This window comes from Diadema antillarum, unplaced genomic scaffold (assembly GCF_040938485.1).
Source record: "Diadema antillarum isolate AM-2024a unplaced genomic scaffold, OU_Dant_1.0 scf00000097, whole genome shotgun sequence".
Classification (NCBI taxonomy): domain Eukaryota; kingdom Metazoa; phylum Echinodermata; class Echinoidea; order Diadematoida; family Diadematidae; genus Diadema; species Diadema antillarum.
The window spans coordinates 1,605,591-1,629,942 of record NW_027270986.1 but is presented as its reverse complement, the minus strand read 5'-3'; the positions used below and the strand labels follow the sequence as shown (position 1 = coordinate 1,629,942).

Below are 24,352 nucleotides of genomic sequence, written 5' to 3'. Positions count from 1 at the left end.
ATAAAAAAAGAATTATAGCATACTTTTGTTGAAGTGTACATAGGTGGCTAGTTGTTATGTGTTCAGATCGTACCTCTCTATGGACAGAAATTATAATAGAGTAATACTCTAAGTTCTAATTATTTGCCGTTGAATTTACCAGTTCTGGAGGAGTGATTTAGGCGGGTACTTTGTTTTGGAACAGATGAGATGAGTTATAAATATATATATATATATATATATATATATATATATATATATATATATATATATAAGTGTGTGTGTGTGTATGTGTGTGTGTGTGTGTGTGTGTGTGTGTGTGTGTGTGTGTGTGTGTGTGTGTGTGTGTAACGGAAGAAAAACTTGCAGTATAGACGTTGCAGTGATGTTCACTCTTGCCTTTATTCCCCAAGCTTTCGGCTGTTTCACCAGCCTTTTTCAAGGGCTTTAAAGGCGTGTGGATTTGCTTGTTGTGTGTGGTGTGGTGTCAGGAGGATGAGTGTCCTGACACCACACCACACACAACAAGCAAATCTCCACGCCCATGGAATGTATGAACAGGTTGTTTCCATTATTTGTTTGTATGTTCCTTCTCTAAGAAGGAGCGTAGAACTTCTTTAAGAAGTAAAATCGGAAATGTCCTAACACATGTAAATACCATTAACTGTTATTTCCACTAGTGAATTTGTCTTTGAGTATCTCGGGGTTTTATAAAGTAAACATGTCCTTTTGAATTACTTACTGCACACTTTATTATTTAATTGTTTTCGTATATTCTATGTATCCTTTGTAAAATAATTTAACATCAGGCAGTACCTGCATTGTTCATAGGAGAGCTAGATTTACATTTGTATATTGGATGTTTCATAACATACTTTTATGCAAATTGCATGTGATATGCTGATGTCTTGTATATATTTGTGACCCTGTCACACAAAACCAACAAAAAGTCGCCAGACATGGAATTTTAGTTAAGGGAAAATTCTGAAAGAGCAGACTCTAAGCTTTGAAATGATGTACAACTCAATGGATTCTCCTAACCTATATGAATATTGAACAGAAAGCCCACACCCTGGAAAAGTTTGAACTGAGAAAAGAGGCTCCGAAGTACAATGTCTATTCAAGCACTTAATCTTTACGAAGCCGTGCTACCTGTGCCACAAATGAGACACACACACACACACAAATAAACATGATGAAGATATTATCAAATTTCGCTGAAATTGAGCATGCTCTATTAACACATTCTGCCCATGATAAATGCCAGATTTCAAAGCAGTACCATCATCTTTTCAAAAGCTATTAGACTTTAAAGTGAAGAGTGTGCAAATAACTTTCATGAAATGAAATGGGGCCTCTAAGAAAAACCTGATCACACTACTCTACCAAAAAAAGGGGGTTGTAGAAAAAAACTGCAGAAAACCCACTTTCCCATTTACTTGATGATCCCAAATTCGAGAATAATGTAGAAGAATAATAGCTTTTTTAGAAAATATGGTAAACTCAAAATTGACTTGGTCGACCCATTTCACCTTTCTTGAGTCTACACGTAATATCAAGGGGTGCGACTTTTTGTTTGTTTTGTGATGCACGGTCACATATGTTAAATTTTATTTGAAATTATTGTATTTTGTACATAATAATTTGAAACTGGTACTGTACTCCAGTAGCCCCATGAGGGTCGTTGAGTCAATAAACTTCAATTTCAACACTACTGGAAATTGATAACGTAACAAAAGGCTTCTATATTCGGAAATAGGGCGATTTTGTATGATTAAAAGAAAATTGCTTCAGACTGGGACAAGTCATGGATCCACTTCCTTCTCCTGAAGGGTGAACAGTAATTCCAACTATCCATGTTAAGTGGATGGAAAGAATTTTCTCTAAAAACTTCACTACTCTGATAGCAAACTGGTACTGATGATAGCCAGGAACGATGATTCATCGACAAAAATAGGGAGTTCAAATAATGGAATAGGGAGTGCTTTATAAGAGCGCGCAAGGTTTGATAAGGAGTCCGATAGGACGTTGGAGTTTTTCACTCTATTACAAAGGCAAGCAGATACAAAGGCAAAGTGAACGAAAATGTCGTTTATATTAGAAGACTTTGACGTCCCTTCAGTTTAAAGAAATATATCTGATAGTCAGATAGGGGGCGTGTCTAAATCTTTCACAACTACGAGTGCTATACAATCTGTGATTGTTGGTAGTCCACAAAACAAATGAACTTGAGTTGATCTGTTGTCATCTCTTTCGTTCAGTTGGTGTTTACTCAATATTCTATTACGGGAATTATTAGGCCTACACTCTGCACTTCACGTATGGTAGAGTATAATTATGTGTGTGTGTTTTTTAAGACAATGATTTACAGCAATTTATCATCCGTCATCATTCTGCTGGAATCAGGGTTTTTTCTACACTGCGTATCGCGCATCCATATAAAAAAAAAAAGTTTATCCAACTTTGGAGGGCTACTTTTTCATATTGTCAACTACGGAGAGCGCAACATTCGTTGCGGAGGAAGAAAAACGCTTCTGCTTTCCATTGATACCTAACTATATTGAGAAATGTCATGCATGACTGAGTACATGAACTTTAAGGACAACAATGACAAATTGCACCTTTTCCATGTTTGAGTGTTACATGGAGAAACAATAAATGTCTCTCTGAATAGATGAGATCTGTCAGCGAAATTGACATAGGCCAGCTTGCACGACTACAGGTTTGTGTTTAGGGTTTATGTTTGGGTTTCTTTCTAACATTTCATGGTCAAAATAACCTTTAACATGGCCACCTATCCTATAACTTGGTCACTTTCACAAAGGCCAAACCACACAGTCCATTTTCTCTGTTTGTGTTCAACACATAGCTTGCAGGGACAATCATGTCTTGAATATTAAGAGAGTGAAATGGATATTGCGTTAGCCTTCTTGACCAGTTTATCTAGAACGTGGTCATGTTGAAGGTTATTAACCATAAAAGGATATAAGAAACCATAAAAAGATATAAGAAACCCTAAAAACAAAAACCTGCAGCTGTGCAGGCTGGCCCGTTAATCTGACCACTTTCAAATTTGATCTCATCATTCAGTGAGACATTAATTGTTACTTCATGATAACACTCAAACTTGGAAAAAGAGCAATTATCATTGTTGTCATTAAAGTTCATGTGCTCAGTCATGTATGACATTTATAAACATAATTGGGTATTAAGGGACAGAAGAAGTGTTCTTCTGTACTCACAACCTAGACTGCGCTCTCCATTAGTGACGATTATGAAACAGTATATAGCCCTCAAAAGTTGGATTATCTTTTTTATACGCACTGTAGAGATGCTCCACGCAGACTGCTTCGACTTCACATTTTGTACTTCAACAATGTTCATTTTCTAATATAATACATACATGAAAGCCCATAAATGTGTACAACTTAGAATTGTTTATGTCTACTATATCTATGTCTATGTCTATGTCTATGTCTATGCATATGTCTTTTTTGCATGTTATTATCTCTTTTCCATTCCGTTGAGTCAGTTTGTGGAAAATTGCTCCAAGTCAAATGGAAAAAATGAAAGAAAGAAACAAATAAACACCTACATGTATGATACAGTATGTGTGTGTACGTATCTGCCCTAAAGTTTCTGTGAAGGTTGTTTGCATGATTGAAATATCAATTCAATTTTTCAATTCAAACTTTATTTCATTTTTGGAAAGGTACATAAACATTTCACTTTCTTTGGTAAAAGAGAATAAGGTTGCATAATCAAAACAAAATAAATTGAGAAAAATATAATTGTGGAACCTTCGGGTAACAATAATGAAAATTTACTGACTGAAGTGATAAAGACGATATAATATAGCAATACGCAAAACATCGAAAAATGGAGGGACTCACTAAAAAGACAATGCTTGTAGAATGTGAGCCCCACAGGTATAGAATGTCAATAGAAAATGAACTGATGCAAAAAGGGGCAAAATGGCTGGGAATAAAGTCAGAAAAAAAGTCTGGAAGCCCACTAAGAAGACAGAGTAACAGACAGACACACATACACAGGCGAATAAACATTAAACTGGGACAACCAAACTAATGAAGGGGGACTAAAAGACAAAACAGAACGAGACAAGACTAACATAACAGGGAGACAATACAACGGACAGAAAGGCAAAACATGTCCAGCGATCCTCGACAGAATTATATCGAAAAAATAATGGGATGCGTGAAAAGGATACGGAAATATAGAAAAATAGAGAGAAATAGATGCAGAAGTAATATAAATAAAATCAACTACTGATTTAAGAATGATTTCAAATCACATGCCTTAACATTGTGGTTTTTGGCTTTTATCTTAGGCAATGCAATTATGATAATTTCTTCGTTATAAAGCGTTATTAACTCTCGCAGGGTTTTCATTCACAATCATGTAGAGAGAAAAATAGGAAAAATATGAAATTGCATGAAGAAATGGAACTCTAAAGTGTCAGAGAATCGGATAATGTAAACTGAACTGCAATAGAATTTTACAAGGATAAAGTTATTATGATAATGCTGTTGACCCCCAGCTAATATTGTTAACCTTTTAAACAAAGCGAGTGGTTGTCACCCTTTTGCAGATAAATGTGCCAAAATTATTCTTTGTTTGTATTTTTGCTTGTTTTATACAATCAATAAAAGGGAAAGCAAGTCAACGACATTATGTATCTAGATTCGAGGCAATGTTTGTGAAAGTAATCAATATCAACATTACGGAAACTGTAATTCATCAGTTCTGTCATCGAAATATCTTTAAAAACGTATTGATCCACTTGGACGCAAGGGGATGGAGACATAAAAGAAAATGAAGGTATAGAAATGTGGCACAAGTTTGTACTGTTTTCACTTTGATCGTGTTTGTACAGGGCACTACAAAACGGTATGTCAGCAATATGAGGACACTTTTAGGGAAAACAAAAGAATACCTTCACCATGAGGGCGGATTAGGTATACCAGAGCTTACATATTTCTATAACTTATAAACTCATTTCAATTTGCCTGATTGAAACCTGTGGGACTCGTTGAATATCGCTAAGATACGTCGCCAGTTGGTCGACCAGCACACAGTAATACATTCCAGGTCATTATCGATATTAAGTGGTTTCAAAGCAAATGCTTAGCACACATATTTGGTAAGGTGTATGGACTTTATGAGATTATTTTTAAGCCCTTATCAGCGCAAATACACGGTCCCATAACGATATGACGCGGTCTCTAATGCGTCATAGTCACATGCGCTCCCCTATTAACATATTGGATACAAAGGTTGTTCACTCAACATTAGGGACAAGCTGTTCTAAACGATGGTCTGCATTTACCTGTGTTTGTCGAATTTTACTGGTATCAAAGAATCCTTGGCAAATGAGGAAATATGTTTTTTCTACATACGTAGTTTGGACAGTCATCATTTGATAGACACGCGATTTACAGGACAAAATGCCAAGGTTTTTCACAGGATACATTCTCGCGCTTCTATGTGGGATCACATTCGCCTATGTTGGTAAGAGCTCCTAACCTGTTGTTCTTCATGTGAAAACAATCCATTGGGATAACAATTCCTACGGATAAAATGTCCTATAATTGATGGGAGAGTTGAATGAGGATTAAAAAAAAAGAAACAAGCGGCTGCGCCTTCGGTGAGACGTTGACTACTTACAGCTTGTAAAAATAAGCATTCTGGGCCTGTACTTGCAACTCTTTCTAAATTATATCGAGGCAGTCGGGTATACATTTCAATTCAGAATATGACAACGGGAGAATACATGTACCTTTCATTTGTGATAAAGAACTCATGTCTATGCCTAAAAATATAATCCTGTGACAAAATGAGGACATATCACACAAAGAATTATTCCTTTCGAATTTCTGAATTTTCCAATATATATGTTGCTTCTAATCAAGGGAAACGTATTGTGTGCCATTCACCGTAAAGGGAGCGAGTAGTCCTCCACCTGTTACCAAATCATATACCGTCTAACCAAGAAAACTGAAAGATCTATGGGTGTGTATTCCTTGTGACTCGAACCTAAACTGTGAAGTACAGTACTTCCCATCAAGTAAATATTCCAATACATGTATAAACACCCCACAATACAACTTTTAATCTGTAATAGACAGTCAGGTTACGCATCGGCAAATGTTTTACGACACTATGTCCTCAATCAATTGACAGAAATTGTGTTGTATGAAGATATTCGAGTCTTTTCAAACCATTCAAAATCAAGAAACGAATTTACGAGAATAGAATAAAAAGAAATCCCATCTATAAATTCTTATCGTAAGGAACTATGAAATTCAAGTGCATGGTATCTTTTTTGCTTTGATTTATGATGCCCAACATTACTTAATTGTCGAATGATTAGATGACTACTTGCCTACTAACTTTCAGCTAATTTCTGATTTTCTGACCACGCCTATCAAAACAAGGACAGAATGTTTATCAAATTGTTATCTAAAAGTATTTCTGTGGGTTTTTCGGTATTTCATCCGTTATATCGAAATACAATAACATTCGTGAGTAAAATTGTTACTGCTGTTACGATGACGCTTCCTGTCTCTCTCTTTCTCTTTGTCTGTCGCTCATTCACAGAGTTTCTTTATTGCTGATCATGCTTGTTTGTTTTTACTTTTACAATATTATGGAAAATCAAGTCAACCGTCATGTGTCGTGACTCGTTGTCAATACTGCCGTGTTCCTGTTAGTAAGATTTATTGTACTCTTCTGTGTTGCGTTCTGCTGTCTTACAATGTCAGCTGAATGTTGTGCATTTCGTGTGCCTTGCCATATTATGGTATATCAGACCATGTCGGTATAATTTTCGATGTCCTGAACATGGTAAGTTGTACTGTGTGCTTCTTGATGTGTGAGTTTGTTTAACAGAATCCTCGAGGAAATCTCTGGTTAAGTAGACAATGTTTAGATAGACAAACAAACTTACATATCAGTGAGTAGAGCCTTTCTAATTTACAATATTATATATGTGACCGTGCACCTCAAAACGAACATAAAGTCGCACACACTGATTTTGCGTGAGGACTGAAAATAAGTGAAATGGGTCAACCTAGCCGAACTTAACTTTTTCATATTTTCTGAAAGAATGGGTCTTCTTTTACATTATGCTAAAATTTGGTATCATAAAACGGGCAGGAAAGTGTGTTTTTTAGCAGTTTATCTCGAACATTTTTGGTAGAATAGTGTGATTAGGTGTGTCTTTAGAATCCCTTTTTCATTTCTGATAAACCTTGTCCACACTCTTCACTTTCAACTCTAATAACTTTTGAAAAGATAGTGCTACTGCTTTGAAAGTTGGCATTAATTATGGACAGAATGTGTTAATGAGGCACGCTTAATTTCAGTTTAAGCTGATAATTCCTTCATTGTTGTTACTCTAGTGGTTTACTTCCTGTTTTTTGTCCCATTCATGGCACAGCCAGCACGGTTTGGTAAAGATTAAGCGCTTGAATAGACACTGTACTTCAGAGCCTCTTTTCTCAGTTCACACTTTTCTTGAGTTTGTGCTTTCTTTCCAATATTTAGATAGGTTAGGAGAGTCCATTTGATTTGAGTTATACATCATTTTAAAGCTTAAAGTCTGCTCTTTCAGAATATGGTCTTAACTAAAAATTCATGTCTGGCGACTTTTTGTTTGCTTTGAGGTGCAGGGTCACATACGTGTGTGTGTGTGTGTTTGTGTGTGTGTGTGTGTGTGTGTGTGTGTGTGTGACCCTGCACCACAAAACAAACAAAAAGTCGCCAGACATGGATTTTTGGTTAAGGACAGATTCTGAAAGAGCAGACTCTAAGCTTTAGAATAATGTATAAGTCAATTCAAATGGACCCTCCTAACGTTACCTAAATATTGGACAGAAAGCGCACACTCTGGAAAAGTGTTAACCGAGAAAAGAGGCTCTGAAGTACAGGGTCTATCTGTCTATTCAAGCGCTTAATATTTACCAAACCGTGCTAGCTGCGTGATGGATGGGACAAAAAAACAGGATGTAAACCACTGGAGCAACGACAAAAAAGGGATTATTGGATTAATTTGAAATTGAGCATGCTGTATCAACACATTCTGTCCATGATTGATGTCAACTTTCAAAGCAGTAGCGTTATCTCTTCAAAAGCTATCAGACTTGTAAAAGGAGAGTGTGCGAAGGGTTATCAAGAAATGAAAGGGTCCTCTAAGACATACCTGATCTCACACTACTCTACAAAAAAAGGTTGTAGCAAAACTACTGAAAATGCACTTTCCCATTCATTTTGTGATCCCAAACTTAAGCATAATGTAGAAGAAGGGTAGCTCTTTACGAAAATATGAAAACTAAATATTGACTTGGTTGACCCGTTTCACCTTTTTTTAATCCTCAGGTGAAATCAAGGAGTGCGACTTTGTGTTCGTTCTGTGATACACGGTCATATATATGAAGAGTTTGTTTGCAAAAACCGATAAGTCCATTTTTGAAGATTTTGAAGTACGATCTCTGTCGTAAAATACAAAATAATACCTTTTAGATGATATATTGGTCAATACTTTAAAGGTACATTTTTGAAGTTATGGTCAAAAGAAGTAAAAATTTTGTTATTATTCTCTTTATTTTTCTTGACCTTTAATCGCAAATATCTCCATTTGACAAAAATGGACTTATCGGTTTTTGCAAACAAAGTCTTCATATATATATATATATATATATATATATATATATACATGTTGCGAATTCACGTATTGGCTCCAAAGTAACGAAGAGTCAAGAAATAAACTAGTAATGCATTATTTCGCCAATAAGAATGAGTTTATTGTACTTAAGTGCATTATTTCGCCAATAAAGAATGTGTTTATTGTACTCTGAATACATTTAACTCATTCTTTATTGGCGAAATAATGCATTACTAGTTTATTTCTTGATTCTTCTTGCTACATATATATATATATATATATATATATATATATATATATATATAATATACATACATATACATCATAATTACAATCATTAATATGCATATTTATATGATATACGAACAAACTTTTAAAGCCATTTTATTTTGTTGTAGCTTATTGATGCTGACTTTCCAGATCATTCCCAGTTTTCTGCTTGTCGGAAGAGAAACTTCTGTGTAATATTAGACCAAACATAATAGATTTGGACCACTTTGACAGTAAATGTCATTAGCGTATAGTCACTTTCGCAAAATGATATTGGTATCTAAGAAGCATTAGATTTGTCTAATTGGTGTATTAGCCCTAAGTGTTCTCAATGTTATGACAATGTATGATAGTTATGATATTTATGTCAATAACTTTTATAATTTATGTAACAAAAGTTTCCCATTGCAAAATTTCCAATGTTTAATCAAGAGACGTTGGATAAAACAATGGAAAAAACGGAATGATTATAAACAAGCTTGCTAACATTGTTTCCAAAATATTTGTAGATGTAGGATATTTTCTTTGTTCATTTGAAGATTGTGTTGCATCCGAAAATGTTCCCCTTTTCTTTGCCTCACAAACCTCCGTTCATGAAATCATTGAAATAATGTCTATGTAATATACATCCGAATAATCAGGAACAGATGGTACACGTCCCCAAGTAGTCAGGAAATGTAGCCATTATGTTGTGTGACCCGTGTGTGATACCTTTAATGCATCTTTTGTGACCGTGCATCACAAAAAGAAAAAAAAATCACCTCTTGATTACGTGAGGACTCAAAGTAAAAAAGGGAAACGAGGCAACCAAGTCAATATTCGGTTTCGATATTTTCTGAAAGGGCTACCCTTCTTCTACATTATTCTTAAGTTTGGGATCATAAAATGAATGGGAAAGTGCATTTTAAGCAGTTTTTTTACAACCTTTTTTTTAGAGTAGTGAGATCACGTATATCTTAGAGGCCCCTTTTCATTACTTGATACCCCTTTGCACACTCTTCATTTTCAAGTCTAGTAACTTTTGAAGGGGTAAAGCTACTGATTTGAAAGCTGGCATTAATCATGGACAGAATGTGTTAATATAGCTACATGTATGATCGCAGCCTAATTTAACAATCTCGTCATTGTTGTCGCTCCGGCACCCTGTATTTGATCCATTCATCTCACAGCTAGCACGGTTTAGTGAAGATTAGGCACTTGAATAGACCTTGTACTATGAAGCCACATTTCTCGGTTCATACTTTTCCAAAGTGTGTGCTTTCTTTCCAATAGTTAGATAGGTTTAACAGAAGAGTCCATTTCAACTGTGCTGTATTTGTAAAACTTCGAATCTGCTCTTTCAGAATCTACCCTAACTAAAATTCCGTATCTGGCGAAATGAATAGACCGATTTCACTTTTTCATGTTTTTGCTAAGCTGTTAGAAAACGTCATGTTTAAGAGGCTATATATTGTACCCTTCTGATAGAAAATAGTGTTTCTGAAAAGTTTGCATATCGAAAAAACAAGTTTTATTCATTTCACTGATTTTATTTTACATGAATATGAAAACGGCAACTTCCGTTGTTGACTTTTTATGTATCTCTCAAAAGCAGATGTCACCATCAACCACCTTATCTTAAAAAAGAAGAATTAATATGGTTTAAGGGGAGTGTCATTAAATGGTTCCAAAGTTACTTACAAAACCAGAAGCAGTATTAGGTGGTCGACATGGAGGCATTGCATGATAGTAGTAATGTTTTCAATGATTCGTAGGGGTTCCAGAAACGGGTGATGTGCGACTCGCTGATGGTTCGGGAAGTTACGAGGGACGCGTAGAGATCTTCTACGACTCTCAGTGGGGGACTGTGTGTGACGATGACTGGGATATGTTTGATGCATCGGTCGTGTGTAAACAGCTCGGCTTTTCAGCTGCGACCGACGCTTTTCCATATGCCTTTTTTGGTGGTGGATCACCGACGCAACCTATTTACCTAGATAGCGTACATTGCAACGGGACCGAAGCAAAACTTGCGGACTGCGAGCACAATGGATGGAACATCGGGAACTGTCTTCATTTCGAAGACGCAGGAGTAAGATGTTTCTTTGAGTACAACGAGGGTAAGAATTAATGAAAACTGAACACTTCTTCCAAAGGTGACGTTTTGGTTTTGGTTTTGGTTTCATTTCTGCATTTTTCATCACTTCGATTGAAAGATACATCATGATTTTTCTTTTACATTTCCAATACAAAATAACATGATTGATAATATTTTTCAACATTGCGAACGAGAGAAAGTACAGTGCAAACATAACGTTGAAATCAATTATGAACGATGATGATAAACGACGCCATATAATAGGGAATGTTTTAAGGTGAAAAATTCATATCGTCAGTATGTGCTTGAAATAATAGTGGCCTGAGGATCCATAGTGTTATGCCAAAGACAATCTGTCAAAGAGATAATAAAGCAGAGTTTATCTAAACTCTAAAGATATTAAATGTTAAATCAACATTATAAATGTTGTCACTCTTCCAACCTTTTGTAAAATGTTACATTAAACGCTAATTATGGAAATAATTTGCCATTTTATTCTGTTGTATAAAAGAAATGTTAGATGTTGAAATGTTGAAATGTTAGATTTACTTCGTTTTTAAGCTGCTGTTACTGATACAGAGAACATAAGACATATTGATAATCATGTGAATGTTTTTTATATCCCAATTGTTCACGAACACAAGAAGAAAGAGAATAACTTCAAAATGCAAAGGACTACTGACGAAATGGTAACTCACAATGAGCCAGCGACGCAGATAGCATCCACCACACTCTATCACGACACTTGGCATCAGTAATTATAAGTGAAATCGTACGAAGAATGTGATACGGATTCTTTCCAAATCAGACCAGAAATAAAAATTAGGCAACTTTCAAGTTTTGCGTGTTTTCACAAGACATCGATATTATTAGGATATCAAGCCATTGCCTCACAACTCTTTCAGTGTCCTTCCAAACACATTTCACCAGGAACAAACACTTCCATCTACTGCATCACGCAGCATTGATGGATTACACCGGAACGGACCGCGTATACTTGCTAAATCATTGAACATGAACATGATAATTCCGATACTGTTGTGCATATTGAAGTAAACGAACAGTGAGTTGATTAGATATCACCTCGAATAGTTTGGATGATGTTCACAATAACGAAGGTTCAAAATTCCGAAACACACAAACTCTCGAAACCTAGAGGTTAGTTAATCTGAAATGGAAAGGGGTTCATTGATCTGAAAATTTGTGGCGTTATTCAGAAGGTACGTTAAACAGACAATTCTAGTGTTTTATATTCTGAAGGTTCTGCAATCCTAAAATGAATTGAGTTTCGTCAATCCCAAACTAAAATACGGTTCGTCATTCCGATGGTTTGGTAATCCAAAACTCATTGAAAAATGCATCCACGCAAACAAACGTACACTTATGTTTGTCGTTCAACGAAGCAATTTAACAATGCCATGATGATGCTGTCTGTAATCCTCCGATAATCTTTTATTTTTTTCGGTGATATAACAAAATAAGGGAAAACTTATACTGTTGTTTCCTAAAAGGTGACATCAGATTGGCTGACGGTCCGATGTCGAGGGACGGCCGACTTGAAATCTACCACAACAACGAATGGGGCACTGTGTGCAGTACGACCTGGGGTCCCGAGGAAGCAGAGGTAACCTGTCGTCAACTAGGGAATGACGGAGTGAACAATGTATACTACTCTCCCACACCTGGTAATGGACCTATCCACCTGTCTCACGTGGGCTGTGTTGGAAATGAGACTGGACTCATCAACTGTACCGTTACATTCAGTGATGATGGGAACAGCTCATGTACACACGGCGAAGACGTGGGAGTGGATTGTTACACTTTACTTACAGATCCCACAGGTGTGCAGTCATTTAGAATATTGATCATGAAGTTTATACACCTCTAGATTTGTTTTTAAAAAAAAACTGTGTCCGAAGGATACAAAAATCATTAATACAAAAGTGGGAGTATTCCGTTTGATAAAAGTGAGGTGGACTGTTCTAACTGCTGAGCACAAGGTGAACAAATATTGCTTGAATGATATGGGTTTAGCTTGCAATTATTTAAATCGTGAATTCATGTATGAATGTCCATTCATCATATTAACATATAAGCTAAGATAATAACAATTCAGATGTTTATGTACATAAAGATCTAAAGCAAAATCTGAATTGCTCCGAATCAAATATAATGTTTTGATCTTGAGAGAGATTGTCGATAGCGTTAGTAATATGTGACCCTGCACCACAAAACAAAGAAAAGGTCGCCAGAAATAGATTTTTAATTAGGGGCAGATTGTAAAAGAGCAAACTCCAAGCTTTAAAAATATGTATAACTCAATTCAAATGGACTTTCCTAACCTATCTAAATTTTAGAAGAAAGCACGCACTCTGGCAAAGTGTTAACGGAGAAAAGAGGCTCTGAAGTAAAGAGTCTATTCAAGCGCTGAATCTTTTCCAAGCCACGTTAGCTGTGCCATGAAAGGGACAAAAAAACAGGGTGTTAAACACAGAGGCGATAATAATGAAGGCATTATCAGATTAAGCTTAAATTAGGCATGCCTTATTAACACATTTTGTCCATGATTAATGACAACTTTCAAAGCAGTAGCATTATCCTTTCAGAAGTTATTAGAGTTGAAAGTGAAGAGTGTGTACTGAATTTTTAAGAAATGAAAAGTGGACTCTGTCAGAAACATCTAATCATACAGTTCTGGAATAAAGTGTGTGAGAAAAACAGCTAAAAACACAGTTTCCTGTTTATTTTGATGATCCCAAACTGTAACATAATGTAGAAGAAGACTTGCTCTTTCAGAAAATATGAAAAATTCAAGATGGCTAGGTTGACTCATTTCACCTATTTTCAGTCCTCACACAAATTCACTGCGTGCGACTTTGTGTTCGTTTTGTGATGCACGGTCACATATACACTCAGCAAAAAAAAAAAAAAAAGTGAACACTTTTCCCCCAAGTTCATATTTCGAAAACAATATTTAGATGAAAACTAATGTATTTTATACCAAATTAAAGGTAATTATAATCGGTTATCAACCTGGTATGTCAACATGAGTCGAAGACATTAGTTCTCCAAGGCACAAAGTGAAAAAAACGAACAAGTTGTCACTCATTCGTAAAGTGTTCTCCCATTATAACAATAAGAACAAAAGAAAAATTCCACAGAAGAAGAAACATGACTAAATTCGCAATATAATCCCTGATCTCTATGATGTCTTTGTAACCTCAAAGATTAAGAATGGCTAGTGATAATGGAGGAAATTGAAGAATCTTTAGTAAAATCCAAATTCAGATGAGACTGAACAGAAGAAGCAATATCAACCAAAATGTGGAAATTTTAACTTTTGATTCTACAGTAATTAGGAAATTAAAAAAAAATATTTGCTTCTTAAACTTGTCTAAAGAATTCTTACATTCCTAATTGAAAGAATGAATCATGAAATTCTGTCCATTTAGTCACCTTTGTGGCATTACCCCGTTTGTCCTTTGAATTTGGAGTTGAAAATAATATATAATGTATTGATTTTCATCGAAATCTTCTATATGAAAAATATAATCTGGAAAAAGTGTTTCCTTCCTTTTTGCTCAGTGTATTAGCATGTAGTTGTCTGTGTGCAGAGGTTGTCTTTCCTTTCCGGGGCGTGCACTGTGTGTGTTCTATAAATTCAGATACATTTTGTCAGAATGCTTCCGTTTCTGAAAATAGCTATTGCTTATTTTTCTTTTTGTTTATGATAAAGATGGAATGCATGTCACATTGTCTCACTTCCAAAGATGGCAAGAGCTTGTAATGTGAATGCTATGACAGAGAAGGGGGGGGGGGAGAGCTATGATATGGCAGACCACATTGAACAGGTTTCTGAGGAAATCACAATTATTTCTCCGATTAAAGTCAAAAGCTTATGAAGTCAACAGCTTAACAAAAAGAAAACAATGTCCTAAGTTCACCAAACTTTATCTGGTTCATATGCACGAACACCATTGAAAGCACACTGATGTCTTAATTACAGCGTTGGAGGGAGAGTTGCGCCTTACCAACCGTTTGACATTTGGTCGCCTGGAAATCTATCACGGTAACTCTTGGGGTACAGTATGCTTCGACGGGTGGCATCGAACCGACTCTGATATTGCTTGTCGGCAGCTCGGCTACTTGTCTGGGGGACCCATTTACCAGAATACTGCGGCTACAGGATTCATAGGGCCTGTCCATCTTGCGGATGTCAGCTGCACTGGGGACGAGTATGAACTTGCCCACTGTCCCCACGGTGGCTGGGGGAACAACGACTGCCGACACACTACAGACGTGTATTTACAATGCATACAAGATAATGACGGTTCGTGTCTGTGTTCTTCAGTTTTAGTTTCAGTTTCAGTAAGTTTTCTTTCTCTACTTGTACATAACAAAAAAATAAGTATAACAATATCGAACATATTATTCACAATTCATGAAAATATAAAAAAAAATTCGCATGAGGAATATGAAATCATGTAAAATAATACATCAACATCATTACAGATCTTTAAGTGTACAGGTGGAGGAGACCGTTATCAATAAGCAAGACGCTTGACTTGGACAACGGCCTCGGAACATAATATGCCTTGGAACAACTTTTTATTAAACTAAATGAAGGAACGGAACAATTATACACACGTAGAACAAATAATGTAAATCTTTTAAGTATCTTAATGTCATTTGACCAAAGAGGACAACACAAGGTGGAATGTATAAAAACGAAAGAAGAACGAAACAAAACAAAACAAAACCCGAGAACAAGGTACCCAAATAGGAAGAGTAGAGGGAAGAGAGAAGGAAAGAAAAGCGTGAGATACAGTGTTCAGGAGTTGGGAACTATAACAAAAGCGTAATTTCTCATTCGAGTGGTACATTGCGAGAAGAACGTTTTCATGAGATTATTTAAAATATTGTAGAGAAGAACTGCGTTTAAGGTCATCATTCAATGAGTTCCATACATGTGGACCAAGATGTCCTACGGAATTTTGAGCTATGAGGAGTTAAAGATTTATTAAAATGATAATCTGTTGCCTGACGGGTAGGATATGAATGAATACTATAATTTGAAATGTACATATATATTTAGACAATATCAATGAGCTGATTGTTTAGTATATTTATACATAAATATTGCTGTTTGCCATGTATGTATATCAGAAATTCTAAGAGTCTTTAAATCATGAAACAAAGATTCAGTGTGTGCTAAGTAGTGTGAACCGGTCATAAGTCTTACAGCACGTTTTTGTAATAACAATATCGACTTTATTTTTTTAAAACCGCAATTCCCTACACAATATTACGGTAGGTGATATAGGGTGATATGAGTGTATCATGAAGAATTTGAAGGGGTTTGCTTGGTAAGATATTCTCTTACTTTCCAGAGGATCCCGATATATATATATTTTTTTGATATTGTTGAATTAACTCGGTGTATTTGATCGGACCATGTTAGGTGTGAATCGATAGTTACCCCCCAACATTGATCTTTTTACACAAGACTTTTGATCCCATTGCTTACCAACAATTTATAACACTATATCATCCATTGGTGTATGGCTATTTCTAAAGAAGACATAATTCGTTTTTTCAATATTCAATGATCATTCATTGCACTTAAACCACGTTGAAACCTTTAATAATTTTGAATTGACAACTGTAGTGAGTGTATGTAGGTTTTTATGAGAAAAGAGAATGGTCGTGTCATGTGCGAAAAAATAAAGTTAAATAACGAAGATGAATGCACTGAATCATTTATATATATCAAGAACAACAGAGATCCTAAAATCGACCCTTGTAGGACACAGAGAGCGTTTTGTTTATTGGACTCAGTCGATTGATAAAACTCATATTGCTTTCTGTTGTGTAAATAATCTTTAAACCAGTTTAGAGCTTTGCCGCGGATACCGCGTATTTCTGCATTTTATACAATAAGATATTATCATCTATGGTATCGAATACTTTGCTCAGATCCATAAAAAGCCTGTTCTTTTTTCATAGACGATTCAATAATTTGATCATGTAATTGAATAATTGCATTATACGATCAGTAGAATGTCTTTTTTCTAAACCCAAATTGATTAGGAACAAATAATGCATTATCATTCAGAAACCCATAAAGTCTTGTATGTACAATCTTTTTAAAAACTTTTCTTACTCTTTTCTAATTCTCTTCTAAAACTTTGAATGCCACAGTCTCTATGTTGAGAATACAACTCTTATTAACCTGTTTGATTGTGCGTATGATTTCATGTAATGATTATAATGTAGTAGGGCCGCTGTATTAAATTGCTGAGTTATAATTCATCATTTCTCGGGTTGTGAAGATAGTATGTGAGAAAGAAGCTTTTTTATGGAATTCGCACTTTCTTAATGTTTCTTTTTTTATGTGGTACGAAATAATTTTATCTACGAACGCGTTTGATACATGAGTTTTTATATTAAACTCATCAAGCAGTCAAGAAAAAGATGTAATACGTCTTTTGCGGCAAGGACGGGGCATTCGAATTTAATTTGTTATTGGATATTTCACTCTATATGGCAATCCAATCGTCCTCAAATTGTTTTGAACCGTATACGTGGTATTCAAGGAAGCGATAAGAGCCTAGATTTTGAATTCCACAAGGGGATGTTGTTTTTGGCTGCATTTGAGCGCGATTTATTATTGGAATATTCACACTTCCACAACTTTACGCATGTGTCAAATCCCGCTAGTATAAATTGTATTGATTTATCTTACATGGCCACTTAGGGAGCACAGATAACTCGTAAGTAAGCAACCACAAGATCAACAGCTTAAAGAGATGAAATAATATACTTTTATTGAGAAGGGGACTGAGGCTTTTCACTAACATGAGATATTGCAAAGCATACAATTCTAGCAATAATTAAAAGTTGAATTGATAAAAATCTGTTTTGAAATGGCTGAGATATCTGAAGAAAAAAAAAACACAGCAAAACTAATAAGAAGTGGGACCCACCTTTTATTACGACCACTTTAATTCCATTCAATTCAATTCAAACTTTATTTCATCTTTCGAAAAGAACATAAACATTTCACTTTCTTTGGTAACAGAGAATAAGGTTACATAATCAAAACATTTAATTGAGAAAAATATAATTATGGAACCTTCATGAAAATTGACTGAAGTGATATAGACGATGGATAGCAATATGCAAAACACAGAAAAATGGAGGGACCCACTAAAAAGACAAAGCTTGTAGAATGTGGGCCCCTCAGGTACAGAATGTCAAATAGAAAAAATAAACTGAAGCAAAAAGAGGGAAAAAGGTGGGAAAAAAGTCAGAAAAAGTTGTAAAAAAGTCTGGAAGCCCACTTCCAAGACAGACTTTCAAACAGATACACATGCACACGCGAATAAACATTAAACGAGACTGGGACAACGAAACTAATAAAGGAAGACTTTATCAGTTCCCTCCTGGACCTAAAACGCTGCCATCTCTAACATTCTATCCAAAAGAACACAAAGTGTTGATAATGTTACGACACATCATCAACTTTAATTTGGTTCAAAGCAAAACGCACTTCTTGACTTTTAGGGCCACGAAAATGAAAATCGATTGGCCCTTGATTGATGCAATTCCATTATCTTGTAGGATTCTTCTAGCATTTTCCTGTTTATATCGGAACTAGTTGAAAGAAGAAAAAAAAGATCGTTGTTTTAAAGGCTTTGACTTTCTTATTTTTTTTCTGTTACTTCTCGTTATGTGAAAAACGTCGCACAGCTGATGAAGGTGATATCCGGCTTGTTGACGGCGGGGCTCCTTGGAAAGGTAGACTTCAGGTATTCCACGACCAGACATGGGGCACGGTTTGTAATGACAGCTGGTCCTATGAGAACGCTCTGGTTGTGTGCCACCAGCGTGGCTACGCAGGAGTCGTGTCGCCGTACCAATACTTCGGGCCAGGGTACGGTCCAATCCACCTCGGTGGGGTGGTTTGCACGGGAAATGAAGATTCTTTAACAGACTGCTCACACAATGAATGGGATGATACCAGCTGCACATCCCACGAACAAGATGTTGGTGTACAGTGCACGGATGAGACGTCCGGTAAGTCATGCGCGTATGCCTCAATTGCTCCTATTATAAATTATAAAATATAACCTCTGAGAAACTGGATATTTCATGGGATTACTTTCTTCCTTCAAAAAACCATAAACATGTGCCAATGGGCTGCAAAGTATTTCTGTGATGTATTTTCTTTTTTTCCTTTATTTTATCAGTTCTATTCATTATGAAGTACAATACCATTTAAAAGTAGAACAGCCACTGTTGGAAGGTTGAGGCGTTTCGACTCTTTTTTTTTTCTCTATCTCTACAATTTAAAGATCTTTATCGTAATTATGCTAAATTTCTAATCAATCATTTAAAGGGACTGTACAGTACTGGTTGAGACCTAATTTCAGGTTTCTAACAGTTTTAGGTGAGATAATAAGAAATCTCATTTGAAATATGAAAGAGCATGCAATTCTATGAGAAATTCAATATTTATTTGATAAAAATTGGTTTTGAAATGGCTGAGATATCCAAAAAAGAGCGATTGTAATAAAGTGTGGGACCCACACTTTGTAACGATCGCTTTGATTTACTTTGTTTTTGGATGTTTCAGTTATTACAAACACGATTTTCATCAAATAAACTTTGAAATGCTCTTAAAATGGTATGCTCTGTGCTATATCATGTGTTGTGGTATCTTGCAAAAATTTAAAAGCCCAAATTCTCATCTCAACCAATACTGTACTATCCCTTTAACCTTCATAATGACATAAATGTGTTGTTTATAATAATGTGCTCCTGTTAATGTAACATTCAAATATAGGCTACCATACTGCGTTATTGTGTTGTGTTATGATGTTATGCATTTTATATGTTTTGCCAAATCATTATGATATGTGAGATCACGACACAATGGTGTTTGCGATGTTTTGTGTTAAAACTGATTAGTTGTGTGCAGTAATGTAGGAGTTTGTTCAACAGAGTCCTCCATGAAAACTTTTGATAATATTTGTCGGCAATAATCTTTGTCAAAGATTAAGAATGACATGTGCCATGACCGGATTTATCTGAAATCATCTTTCTTTCTTTTTTATTTTGAAAAAGGTGCTGCTTCATTTTTATTTTTATTTTTATTTTTTTTTTTTTTGGCCACAGAGATCGAGTATGCACGTACATAGTGTATATGGAGTCATTGCATGATGATATTTTTCAATGATTGTTCATAGGGGTGCCAGAAACGGGTGCAGTGCGTCTTGTCGGCAGTTTGGGAAGTTACGAGGGACGGGTGGAGATCTTTTACGACTCTCAGTGGGGGACAGTGTGTGATAGTGGCTGGGATGTCTTGGATGCATCCGTCGTATGTAGGCAGCTTGGCTTTAGAGCTGCAACCGACGCTTTTCGATCGGCCTTTTTTGGCGAAGGATCAGACACTCAACCTATCCACATGGTTAACGTACTTTGTACTGGGAACGAAGGAGAGCTTGCGGACTGCCAGCACGATGACTGGGGAAATGAGTTCTGTTCTCATTACGAAGACGCAGGAGTGAGATGCATCACCGAGTACAACGAGGGTAAGAATTTCATGAAAAGTGAACATTCTTGCAGAGATACCACTTCCCTATACATAAAGACCCTTTATTATTCCAGTTTATTTGAGATAGAGATGATATAGCAGCAATCATCCAGACTCACAGTAAAGAATAAAATGACAAACCAACATTTTAATGTCACACTGATCTTTGTTTAGATGTTTAATGTAATGTTCAAGATGTTGGATTAGCCTTTTCATTTTTTTAGCTAAAAATGAAATAGTAAAGCCAACATCTTGAGTGTTGAATTTAACAGTGAAAAAAAAACAGGTTCGAGGAGTGACGATACCAAAAATATTGTAATTACCATTTTATTTTTTTAGACTGCAGTTACTGTTACAAGGAATATAAGATATATTGATCATATGCGAATTTTTAAAACCTTGTTTCATTCTTCCGCGAACACAAGCTTATGAAAATACATTAATTTCAAAAGACAAAGCTATCAACAAAATAGTAACGCGCATATGAAACAGTGCCGCAGATATCGTACCCATGCACTCTGTTACACTTGGAATCAGTGATAATAATCAAGATCAGATGAAGAGCGTGACACTAATTCTGTCATTATTAGACCGGAAATACAGTGATAAATCTTTCACAATTAACGTGTTTTCACAAGACATCAATAATAGTAGGATATTAAATCAATGCCTTATACGTTCCTCAGTGTCAACAAATTTCACCTGGAAAAAGAAATGAATCCTTGGCATTACAACGGAAAACGTAGGCGTTCTACATTACACAGCATTGATGAATTTTTACCGGAACGGATGTCACTTGCCGAATCATCGAAAATCAACATGGTTATATTGATACTTTTGCGCTTATTCCAGTAAACGAATAGTGAGTTAAATAGATATCACTTAGCTAGTTTGGCTGATATTCACTATCTTTCAAAATGTATAATTCCGAAACACACAGATTCCCAAAACCTAAACATTCGTTAGTCAAAAAATGACAAAGGGTCCATTGATCCGACAAATTTCGGCGTTTTCCCGAAGGTTCGTTCTTCAAAAGGTTAGCTCACCCGAAAATGAAATAGTGTTCCTTATTCCGAAAGTTCATTAATCCTAAAATAAAATAAGGTTAATCAATCCGAAAACGAAATATGTTTCGTTTTTCCGAATCTGAAATTCCAACACTTAGGCCTATTGAATATCCATACAAATACAGGTATCTAGACAATTATTTATTTCTTTTTCAACGAAGCAGGTTATCAATGCCATGAATGCTGTCTTAATCCTCTTATAAACAGTTTTTTTTTTTTAATGAAATAATACCATGGAGTGAGAGAAAAATCGTGCATTGTTTTCTGGAAGGTGACATCAGATTGGCTGACGGTCCGATGTCGAGGGACGGTCGACTTGAAATCTACCACAACAACGAATGGGGCACTGTGTGCAGTACGACCTGGGGTCCCGAGGAAGCAGAGGTAACCTGTCGTCAACTAGGGAATGACGGAGTGAACAATGTGTACTATTCTCCGACACCTGGTAATGGATCTGTCCACCTGTCTTACGTGGGCTGTATTGGAAGCGAGACTGAACTCCTTGACTGTAATGTCACATTCAGCGATGATGGGAACAGTCCATGTACACACGGCGAAGACGTGGGAGTGGACTGTTACACTTTACTCACAGATCCGACAGGTATGTGGGGATTTCAATAAGAGCTAGATTTATAAAGAGTACGATTTACGAGTACAGAAAACGAAATTGCAAGAATGAAAAGGGTTAAGTATGCAGTTCAACCCATGGATTCATTCTTAAAAATGAGTTCATTATTATTAGATAATATTGATAATTCAGATGCAAATCTGAACTGCTTTTAATCATAAAGAATGGTTTCATATTGAACGGAGATTGTCGATGGTGTCAGTACTTAACATGTAATTGTCTATGTCGAGAAGTTCGCCTAGCAGATCTCACTGTTGTGTGCATTATTGTGTGTGTATGTACAAAGATTTAGAGAAATTTGTTCAGAATGCTTCCATTCGTAGGACAGGTCACAGCGAATTCATATTTTCTCCATTTCTGCTAAAAGATTGAATGTTGATGTCTCAATTGTAAATGCGGCCAAAAAATTAAAAACAACAACAACAACCAAAAAAAAAAAAGAAAACTTGTTCCCGAACACATAGAGAGAGAAGGTTGCAAAGCAAAGACTTTGTGCCAGACCACGCATAGAATAGATATCTGGGAGGAATCAAAACCATTCAATTCAACTCAATTTGATTCAATTCAATTCATTCATTATCATATTTCTTATTAAAAGATAAGTCAAATAGAGGAAAATAATGATGCAAGATATCAAGCTGCGAATTACAATAGAACATTGCAAATATGTTGAACATGGGAGTTAATCTTTAAGAGTTTGAAACCAAGTAAAAAAAAACAAATATGTAAAATAAACAATGCTAAAGAAATACTGTGGAAGCTACTTTAAACCAAGCTTGTTAAGCGTAGGTCCCAGTATTGAAACCGAGTGTGGAAATTAAGAGGACCAATATATAGACAGGGAAAAGACTAAAATGACAAGACAAGAATACTTGGGGATATAGCAAATGCTTCTCGAAAACAGATAAAGCATAGGAGAACGCTGTCAATTAGACCACGTGCTGTATGCATTTAATAGTTGTTCTTACAACAATGTCGCTAGAGTATAGCGTCGTAATGCGAGTTGGACATTCAGAAGACTGTGTATCAGAGTCCTCAGAAGAGATACTGTAGGAAAGTAGCCTATTTGGAAAAGAAAAACATAATAACAACGATCTAAGAATGAATAATTATGATCTACCGGCTAGTTGCAATGAAGTAATCACAACACCACGCCACGCCCTCGAAGCCTCTAATTAGCGAGTTTTCGCAAGCACGACGCGACCGATAGTTGAGCGTGCCGTGTGCAAAAGTTGTTTGTGATTATGATCAAATCCGATGAATGTCCCGTCCCGGAGAAAACGAGTACGGTAGTCGGCCAAAATAGCGTTCGGTCCCAATGCTCGGCAGGATCGAGACAGCCAGCCAGCCAGCCAAACAGCGATCTTGTCCCCACGCTTCGGTCCTCACAAGAAAGGGAAACTGCTCAGATAGGGGGACGGAAGTCCGAGTGCGGGGACTGTCATGGCTGATTGCTAGCGCGTGCTCTCGGTCTTCCCGTCGCCTTGCGAAAACTCCCTAATTTTGAAAGAACAATACTGGTATAGCGGAATTTGAAGAGCGCAAACACCTGATTGGCATGACAACAACTGCGCATTACAGCATATCTATGAACAACTATGTCATTATCTCATGGCATTGATAAATAACCTGTGAGATCGTATCAGTATTTTGACCTTTTATCCAAAATTGTGTTATTCTCAAAATACGTTCCAGTACGACCATGACGGAGAAGGAGGTAAGCGTCATGTTAGCGGGTGGGATAGTTATGGACAAAATAGTTTCGATTGAATATAATTACGTAGAAAAAAACAAACAAGCAGCATATTCGACCTTCCATTGTGAAGTTAAAAGCTTATAAAAAAGAACATATCAGTGATCAATGTTGATTAAATTCTATCCCGTTTATACATGAATTCTATTATTAGAGCACATTGATATCTTGCAGCTTTGGAAGGACAGTTGCGCCAAAGCATCGACAGGACACGACCAATATTTGGTCGCTTGGAACTCTATCATAGTAACTCTTGGGGTACAATATGCTTCGACGGGTGGCATCAAACCAACTCGG

At 36.1% G+C, this 24,352-nt stretch overlaps 1 protein-coding gene across 1 annotated transcript; it reads left to right on the top strand.

Moving 5' to 3' along the window:
• The first annotated feature begins 5,444 nt into the window (after positions 1 to 5,444).
• LOC139718595 (scavenger receptor cysteine-rich domain superfamily protein-like) lies at positions 5,445 to 23,753 on the top strand. Its single transcript, XM_071630061.1, has 7 exons — positions 5,445 to 5,508; positions 10,687 to 11,031; positions 12,521 to 12,793; positions 18,762 to 19,088; positions 20,261 to 20,605; positions 21,946 to 22,275; positions 23,632 to 23,753. Exons 1-7 carry the CDS (start codon positions 5,445 to 5,447, stop codon positions 23,751 to 23,753), a joined length of 1,806 nt encoding a protein of 601 aa, XP_071486162.1.
• Positions 23,754 to 24,352: the final 599 nt, after the last annotated feature.

What these genes read in the sequence shown, in the direction of transcription:
- LOC139718595 (XM_071630061.1), top strand. Translation starts at nt 5,445, where the DNA reads ATGCCAAGGTTTTTCACAGGATACATTCTCGCGCTTCTATGTGGGATC. An exon ending in TTTCTTTGAGTACAACGAGG is followed by an intron (nt 11,032 to 12,520) that starts GTAAGAATTAAT and finishes GTTTCCTAAAAG; the next exon opens with GTGACATCAGATTGGCTGAC. An exon ending in GTGCACGGATGAGACGTCCG is followed by an intron (nt 19,089 to 20,260) that starts GTAAGTCATGCG and finishes GATTGTTCATAG; the next exon opens with GGGTGCCAGAAACGGGTGCA.